The sequence below is a fragment of the Lipotes vexillifer genome, unplaced genomic scaffold (assembly GCF_000442215.2).
Source record: "Lipotes vexillifer unplaced genomic scaffold, Lipotes_vexillifer_v1.1 scaffold1094, whole genome shotgun sequence".
Classification (NCBI taxonomy): Eukaryota; Metazoa; Chordata; class Mammalia; order Artiodactyla; family Lipotidae; genus Lipotes; species Lipotes vexillifer.
This window is the reverse complement of record NW_006792775.1, coordinates 2,362,505-2,371,738: the sequence shown is the minus strand read 5'-3', so window position 1 is coordinate 2,371,738 and position 9,234 is coordinate 2,362,505. Positions and strand designations below refer to the sequence as shown.

At 40.9% G+C, this 9,234-nt stretch overlaps 1 protein-coding gene across 1 annotated transcript in view; it reads left to right on the top strand.

The window, feature by feature from the left end:
• Positions 1 to 573: 573 nt before the first annotated feature.
• The window catches only part of NAP1L4 (nucleosome assembly protein 1 like 4), a 43,372-nt gene continuing 34,711 nt past the window's right edge, over positions 574 to 9,234 (top strand). Inside the window, exons 1-2 of the mRNA XM_007465960.1 lie at positions 574 to 587; positions 1,015 to 1,073. Of these exons, the coding sequence (XP_007466022.1) occupies positions 574 to 587; positions 1,015 to 1,073 (73 nt within the window). The remainder of the gene's footprint in view (positions 588 to 1,014; positions 1,074 to 9,234) is intronic.

The window sequence follows — 9,234 nt, the reverse complement described above, 5'->3', positions numbered from 1 at the left end:
TTTGTATGTCTCTCGTAAAAGTGGGATCATAATTGAGTGCATTACGTGATGTTTTTACACAAGTGCTGCATCTTCAGTGTACAAGCAGTAGAACATACAGAATCAACAAAATTTGAAGATCATCCTGAGCTAAGGTTTGAAAGACAGTGTGAGCACCAGTAAATTCTTTGAATTGCTCTAAAATAATCGGTCTAGCATAAATAAATGTTTCCTGTTTCTGAAACTTATTATAGACATAAGGCAAGTTAAAATGGATGAATTGTCTTTATTCTGAAGTCTGGTCATTTTAGTGCCAACAAGAGAAATTTTTTATGAGTAAATTGTGCTTGCACTGAAAGGCGTATAAGTTTTTAATTTGATGAGTTTTCACAAGTGTGGATATGCAAGTAACCAGTACCCCATTCAAGGTCTTGACATTTCCATCACCCCAGAACAGTCCCTCCTGCCCCTCCTTACGAGGTCCTCATCCCCCACTGAAAATCGCTGTGAAAAGAGTACATTTGAAAATTTTTTGTCTGTGAATATTTAGTAATGTTAATTCTTTTTTAATTTGTAGGAGATAAAAACATTCAGATGGCAGATAACAGGTAAGCCAAAATGGACTTTGTTTATTGGAGTTTAAATTTTAGTTGGTGGGCAAGAGGCAAGCCTTATTTCTGTAAACATCATTGGGTGCTCCAGCTGATGGCTCTTTTTTTTCCCTCTGTGTTTTTGAGCCCATAAAGAACTTGCTTTAGATGTGAAAAGTGTGTCATATATTGATACTAAAAACTTCTGTGTTTTTAGAGACTTTGTGTGGCTGTCCCACAGAGCCACTGTGGGCACTGTGTCCTAACAGCTTGGCAAGGTGGCTTTTTTTTTTATAACGGTGAGGAAAGTATTTCATAGGTAACACATGTGTGTGTCTGTAGTTGTCTTCTGCTCAAATCTGAAGTTAATATGTTAAATAAAAACGCCATTGTGCTATTTGTGAAACTTTTTTTAGAGTAATACTTTTTAAATATATTGTTTTAGTTTTTCAGATGGGGTTCCTTCAGATTCCTTGGAAGCTGCTAAAAATGCAAGTAATACAGGTCAGTTCACTGCACATGGGAAAGTGAACCATTGGAGAGTTTGCGTGCAGAGCAGGGAGGCTCCTACTCAAACCTCGGAAATCAAGTGAATAGCACAGTGCACCTCTACCTGCCGTCTCTCGCTGTTAGCGCTGATTACCAGGCGCTCAGGCTTTTTTCACCTGTGCCTTTACTTCTCTTCCCTTGATTATTCTGAAGCACATCCCAGATATCATATTATTTTGATATGATCATAAATTCATAGATATATTACTTTTCCTCCATTTTCTTTTTCTTTTTTTTTTTAAATACATTTATTTATTTATTTTTGGCTGCGTCGGGTCTTCGTTGCTGCGCACGGGCTTTCTCTAGTTGCGGAGAGCGGGGGCTGCTCTTCGTTGCAGTGCGCAGGCTTCTCATTGCGGTGGCTTCTCTTGTTGCGGAGCACGGTCTCTAGAGCGCAGGCTCAGTAGTTGTGGTGCACGGGCTTAGTTGTTCCATGGCATATAGGATCTTCCTGGACCAGGGCTCAAACCCATGTCCCCTGCATTGTCAGGTGGATTCTCAACCATTGCGCCTCCAGGGAAGGCCCTTTCCTCCATTTTCAAGTATTTATCTATACTTGTTTTTCCCTCTGAACTGTTTGAAAGCAAGTTGTGGATATTCTGGCTTTTTCTTCCTAAAACAGTTTAGTATAAATTTCCTGAAAACTAGGGATAAAGTCTCATAACCACAATGCCATTACCACAACCAAGAAATTTAATGTCAGTCCAATACTACTAGCTAATGTACAGTCATATTCATATTTTCCTGGTTTTCTCAGCTTTTCTTTTACCTCCGTACCCCACACTCAAATCCAGGGCTGGCCAAGGATCACGTATCACGTTTAGTTCTGTCCCCTTTTTTCTAGAGTTATCCCCCCACCTTTTTTACCCTTCCTCGCCGGGACACATCAGCAGGCTGTGTGCTCCAGCTGTCTTGTACCATGCTCTGGATGGGTCTCGTGGTTTTCTGGATGGGTCTCGTGGTTTTCTCCTCACTAGATTCAGAGTAAATGTCTTGGCAAGACAAGCACATAGGCGACCTGATGGAATGGGAATGCAGTTAGGCCTGTGATGGGGCTCCCGAGAGTGCTGACCTGGTGAAGACAGTGTCTGCCGGTCTCTGCCCTTAGGGTCCTTGGAGTAAAGAAGCTGTTGGGCACCCTGCGGGAATCCTGTTCTCCGTTAAGACTCTTACGTAGGGATTCGGGCACCACTGATGATCCTTGCTGAATCCGTGATGACGTTGGTGGTCACCAAAGGGTGTTTTTCTAATCCTATCAATCTGACTAACAGATTACATCTATTAAAGAAATACTTCCCTACTCCCCCGCTACCCCATTTTAATGTTACTGTAGACTCATGGATTAGCTTTTTATTCAGTGTTTAATCATTTGCCATCATTATTCTTTTCTTTAATAAATAAATTATTTTATATAGCAGGTTCTTATTAGTCATCCATGTTATAAACATCAGTGTATACATGTCAATCCTAATTGCCCAGTTCATCACACCACCAGCCCCACTCCCCGCCGCTTTCCCCCCTTGGTGTCCATACGTTTGTTCTCTACATCTGTGTCTCAATTTCTGCCCTGCAAACCGGTTCATCTGTACCATTTTTCTACGTTCCACATGTATTTGTTAATATACGATATTTGTTTTTCTCTTTCTGACTTCACTCTGTATGACAGTCTTAGATCCATCCACATCTCTGCAAATGACCCAGTTTCGTTCCTTTTTATGGCTGAGTAATATTCCTTTGTATATATGTACCACTTCTTCTTTATCCATTCATCTGTCGATGGGCATTTAGGTTGTTTCCATGTCCTGGCTATTGTAAATAGAGCTGTAATGAACACTGGGGTGCATGTGTCTTTTTGAATTAAGGTTTTCTCTGGGTATATGCCCCGTAGTGCGATTGCTGGGTCATGTGGTAATTCTATTTTTACTTTTTTAAGGAACCTCCATACTGTTCTCCGTAGTGGCTATATCAATTTACATTCCCACCAACAGTGCAAGAGGGTTCCCTTTTCTCCACACCCTCTCCAGCATTTGTTGTTTGTAGATTTTCTGATGATGCCCATTCTAACTGGTGTGAGGTGATACCTCATTGTAGTTTTGATTTGCATTTCTCTAATAATTAGTGATGTTGAGCAGCTTTTCATGTGCTTCTTGGCCATCTGTATATCTTCTTTGGAGAAATGTCTATTTAGGTCTTCTGCCCATTTTTGGATTGGGTTGTTTGTTTTTTTAATATTGAGCTGCATGACCTGTTTATATATTTTGGAGATTAATCCTTTGTCCATTGATTCTTTTGCAAATATTTTCTCCCATTCTGAGGGTTGTCTTTTCGTCTTGTGTGTGGTTTCCTTTGCTGAGCAAAAGCTTTTAAGTTTCATTAGGTCCCATTTGTTAATTTTTGTTTTTATTTCCATTACTCTAGGAGGTGGATCAAAAAAGATCGTGCTGTGATTTATGTCAGAGTGTTCTTCCTATGTTTTCCTCTAAGAGTTTTATAGTGTCCGGTCTTACATTTAGGTCTCTAACCCATTTTGAGTTTATTTGTGTGTATGGTGTTAGGGAGTATTCTAATTTCATTCTTTTACATGTAGCTGTCCAGTTTTCCCAGCACCGCTTATTGAAGAGACTCTCTTTTCTCCATTGTATATTCTTGCCTCTTTGTCATAGATTAGTTGACCATAGGTGCCTGGGTTTACCTCTGGGCTTTCTGTCTTGTTCCATTGATCTGTGTTTCTGTTTTTGTGCCAGTACCATATTGTCTTGATTACTGTAGCTTTGTAGTATAGTCTGGAATCAGGGAGTCTGATTCCTTCAACTCCGTTTTTTTCCCTGAAAACTGCTTTGGCTCTTTGGGGTCTTTTGTGTCTCCATACAAATTTTAAGATTTTTTGTTCTAGTTCTGTAAAAAAAAAATGCCATTGGTAATTTGATAGGGATTACACTGAATCTGTAGATTGCTTTGGGTAGTATAGTCATTTTCACAGTATTGATTCTTCCAATCCAAGAACATGGTATATCTCTCCATCTGTTGGTATCACCTTTAATTTCTTTCATTAGTGTCGTATAGTTTTGTGCATACAGGTCTTTTGTCCTCTCCCTAGGTAGGTTTATTCCTAGGTATTTTATTCTTTTTGTTGCAGTGGTAAATGGGAGTGTTTCCTTAATTTCTCTTTCAGATTTTTCATCACTAGTGTATAGGAATGCAAGAGATTTCTGTGCGTTAATTTTGTATCCTGTAACTTTACCAAATTCATTGATTAGCTCTAGTAGTTTTCTGGTGGCATCTTTAAGATTCTCTATGTATAGCATCATGTCATCTGCAAACAGTGACAGTTTTACTTCTTCTTTTCCAATTTGGATTCCTTTTATTTCCTTTTCTTCTCTGATTGCTGTGGCGAGGACTTCCAAAACTATGTTGAATACTAGTGGTGAGAGTGGACATCCTTGTCTTGTTCCTGATCTTAGAGGAAATGCTTTCAGTTTTTCACCATTGAGAATGATGTTTGTTGTGGGTTTGTCATATATGGCCTTTATTATGTTGAGGTAAGTTCCCTCTATGCCCACTTTCTGGAGAGTTTTTATCATAAATGGGTGTAGAATTTTGTCAAAAGCTTTTTCTGCATCTATTGAGATGATCATTTGGTTTTTACTTTTCAATTTGTTAATATGGTTTACCACATTGATTGATTTGTGTATATTGAAGAATCCTTGCTGCCCTGGGATAAATCCCATTTGATCATGGTGTATGATCCTTTTAATGTGTTGTTGGATTCTGTTTGCTAGTATTTTGTTGAGGATTTTTGCATCTATGTTCATCAGTGATATTGGCCTGTAGTTTTTTTTTCTCTGTGACATGTTTGTCTGTTTTTGGTATCAGGGTGACGGTGACGGCCTCATAGATTGAGTTTGGGAGTGTTCCTTCCTCTGCAGTTTTTTGGAAGAGTTTGAGAAGGATGGGTGTTAGCTCTTCTCTAAATGTTTGATAGAATTCACCCGTGAAGCCATCTGGTCCTGAACTTTTGTTTGTTGGAAGATTTTTAATCACAGTTTCAATTTCATCACTTGTGATTGGTCTGTTCATATTTTCTATTTCTTCCTGGTTCAGTCTTGGAAGGTTATACCTCTCTAAGGATTTGTCCATTTCTTCCAGGTTGTCCATTTTATTGGCATAGGGTTGCTTGTAGTAGTGTCTTAGGATGCTTTGTATTTCTGTGGTGTCTGTTGTAACTTCTCCTTTTTCATTTATAATTTTATTGATTTGAGTTCTCTCCCTCTTTTTCTTGATGAGTCTGGCTAATGGTTTATCGATTTTGTTTTATCTTCTCAAAGAACCAGCTTTTAGTTTTATTGATCTTTGCTATTGTTTTCTTTATTTCTATTTCATTTATTTCTGCTCTGATTTTTCTGATTTCTTTCCTTCTGCTAACTTTGGGTTTTGTTTGTTCTTCTTTCTCTAGTTCCTTTAGGTGTGAGGTTAGATTGTTTATTGGAGATTTTTCTTGTTTCTTGAGGTAGGCTTGTATAGCTATAAACTTCCCTCTTAGAACTGCTTTTGCTGCATCCTGTAGGTTTTGGATTGTCATGTTTTCATTGCCATTTGTCTCTTGGTATTTTTTAATTTCCTCTTTGATTTCTTCAGTGATCTCTTGGTTATTTAGTAACGTATTGTTTAGGCTCCATGTGTTTGTGTTTTTTACGTTTTTTCCCCTGGAATTGATTTCTAATCTCATAGCATTGTGGTCAGAAAAGATGCTTGATATGATTTCAGTTTTCTTAAATTTACTGAGGCTTGATTTGTGACCTAAGATGTGATCTATCCTGGAGAATATTCCATGAGCACTTGAGAAAAAAGTGTAATCTGCTGTTTTTGGATGGAATGTCCTATAAATATCAATTAAATCTATCTGGTCAGGCTTCCCTGGTGGCGCAGTGGTTGAGAGTCCGCCTGCCGATGCAGGGGACACGGGTTTGTGCCCCGGTCCGGGAAGATCCCACATGCCGCAGAGCACCTGGGCCCGTGAGCCATGGCCGCTGAGCCTGCACGTCCGGAGCCTGTGCTCCGCAACGGGAGAGGCCGCAACAGTGAGAGGCCCATGTACCGCCAAAAAAAAAAAAGTCTATCTGGTCTATTGTGTCGTTTAAAGCTTGTGTTTACTTACTAATTTTCTGTTTGGATGATCTGTCCATTGGTGTAAGTGAGGTGTTAAATTCCCCCACTATTGTGTGACTGTCGATTTCCTCTTTTATAGCTGTTAGCAGTTGCCTTATGTATTGAGGTGCTCCTGTGTTAGGTGCATATGTATTTATAATTGTTATATCTTCTTCTTGGATTGATCCCTTGATCATTATGTAGTGATCTTCCTTGTCTCTTGTAACATTCTTTATTTTAAAGTCTATTTTATCTGATATGAGTATTGCTACTCCAGCTTTCTTTTGATTTCTATTTGCATGGAATATCTTTTTCCATTCCCTCACTTTCAGTCTGTATGCGTCCCTAGGTCTGAAGTGGGTCTCTTGTAGACAGCATATATATGGGTCTTGTTTTTGTATCTATTCAGCGAGCCTGTGTCTTTTGGTTGGAGCATTTAATCCGTTCACGTTTAAGGTAATTATCGATATGTATGTTCTTATTACCATTTTCTTAATTGTTTTGGGTTTGTTTTTGTAGGTCCTTTTCTTCTCCTGTGTTTCCCACTTAGAGAAGTTCCTTTAGCATTTGTTGTAGAGCTGGTTTGGTGGTGCTGAATTCTCTTAGCTTTTGCTTGTCTGTAAAGATTTTGATTTCTCTGTCAAATCTGAATGAGATCCTTGTGGGTAGAGTAATCTTGGTTGTAGGTTCTTCCCTTTCATCACTTTAAGTATATCATGCCGCTCCCTTCTGGCTTGTAGAGTTTCTGCTGAGAAATCAGCTGTTAATCTTATGGGTTTCCTTGTATGTTATTTGTCGTTTTTCCCTTGCTGCTTTCAATCAATTTTTTTTGTCTTTAATTTTTACCAATTTGATTACCATGTGTCTCGGCATATTTCTCCTTGGGTTTATCCTGTATGGGACCCTGTGTGCTTCCTGGACTTCGGTGGCTATTTCCTTTCCCATGTTTGGGAAGTTTTCGACTATAATCTCTTCAAATATTTTCTCGGGTCCTTTCTCTCTCTCTTCTCCTTCTGGGACCCCTATAATGCGAATGTTGTTGCATTTAGTGTTGTCCCAGAGGTCTCTTAGGCTGTCTTCATTTCTTTTCATTCCTTTTTCTTTATTCTGTTCCGCAGCAGTGAATTCCACCATTCTGTCTTCCAGGTCACTTATCCGTTCTTCTGCCTCAGTTATTCTGCTGTTGATTCCTTCTAGTGTAGTTTTCATTTCAGTTGTTGTATTATTCATCTCTGTTTCTATGTTCTTTAATTCTTCTAGGTCTTTTTAAAACATTTCTTGTATCTTCTCGATCTTTGTCTCCATTCTTTTTCCGAGGTCCTGGATCATCTTCACTACCATTATTCTGAATTCTTTTTCTGGAAGTTTGCCTATCTCCACTTCATTTAGTTGTTTTTCTGGGGTTTTATCTTGTTCCTTCATCTGGGACATAGCCCTCTGCCTTTTCATCTTGTCTGTCTTTCTGTGAATGTGGTTTTTGTTCCACAGGCTGCAGGATTATAATTCTTCTTGCTTCTGCTGTCTGCCCTCTGGTGGATGAGGCTATCTAAGAGGCTTGTGCCAGTTTCCTGATGCGAGGGACTGGTGGTGGGTAGAGCTGGCTGTTGCTCAGGTGGGCAGAGCTCAGTAAAACTTTAATCCGCTTGTTTGCTGATGGGTTGGGCTGGGTTCCCTCCTGTTGGTTGTTTGGCCTCAGGCGACCCAACACTGGAAGCCTACCCAGGCTGTTCGGTGGGGCTAATGGCGGACTCTGGGAGGGCTCACCCCAAGGAGCACTTCCCAGAACTTCTACTGCCAGTGTCCTTGTCCCCCTGGTGAGCCACAGCCATCCCCCACCTCTGCAGGAAACCCTCCAACACTAGCAGGTAGGTCTGGTTCAGTCTCCCCTGGGGTCACTGCTCCTTCCCCTGGGTCCCGATGTGCACACTACTTTGTGTGTGCCCTCCAAGAGTGGAGTCCCTGTTTCCCCCAGCCCTGTCAGGGTCCTGTAATCAGATCCCGCTAGCCTTCAAAGTCTGATTCTCTAGGAATTCCTCCTTCCGTTGCTGGCCCCCCAGGTTTGGAAGCTTGACGTGGGGCTCAGAATCTTCACTCCAGTGGGTGGACTTCTGTGGTATAAGTGTTCTGCAGTTTGTGAGTCACCCACCCAGCAGTTATGGGATTTGATTTTACTGTGATTGCACCCCTCCTACCATCTCATAGTGGCTTCTCCTTTGTCTTTGGATGTGGGGTGTCTTTTTGGTGAGTTCCAGTGCCTTCCTGTCGATCATTGTTCAGCAGTTAATTGTGATTCTGGTGTCCTCGCAGGAGGGAGTGAGCGCACGTCCTTCTGCTCCACCATCTTCCCTCACTGTCCATCGTTATTCTTTTTTGTGTGCAAATTGTCCCATTTGCCAATGGGGTCCCTTTAAGCTGGCTTCTGTGTCCTTTTGCTGCATCCCCGTCCATTTTGAGTTCTCTCTAGCTTTGTGGCATAGGCGATGTTCCATTTTCCCTTGAACTTGCCTTTCCCCAGACCTGGAATCTACATTTATGCAAGGAGGCCTGTATCTTTTAGTTGGGGCAGAGATTTAAAAACCAAAATATAAATCCCATCTGCCATTATTTCTAGACCTTTCAGTGGCCAGAACTAGCGACGTGTGTTTGTGTATGTGTTTAGTATTTACATAGTTTTGTATACACACAGTTACATATGTTTTGTACACATACACGGTGCTTCGTGTTAGTGATTGAGATTGTAGTTAAAAGGTAAAATTGCGTGCCTACTTGTTGTATTCAGCTTGCCCGCATCACTGTCTTACAAAAGGTGGGGGAGAACTCTAGGTCTGCGCTGCCTTTTGAGTCGGGTGAGGGCCCTAAGTTTGGGTTTCCGTACAGTGTCGCTGAGAGGGAATCTTTTCAACACAGAGCCTGTGCCGCGAGCCAGGTGTGAGCCAGTCTGCGGCACAGCTGACCTCCCTCTCAGCGTGGT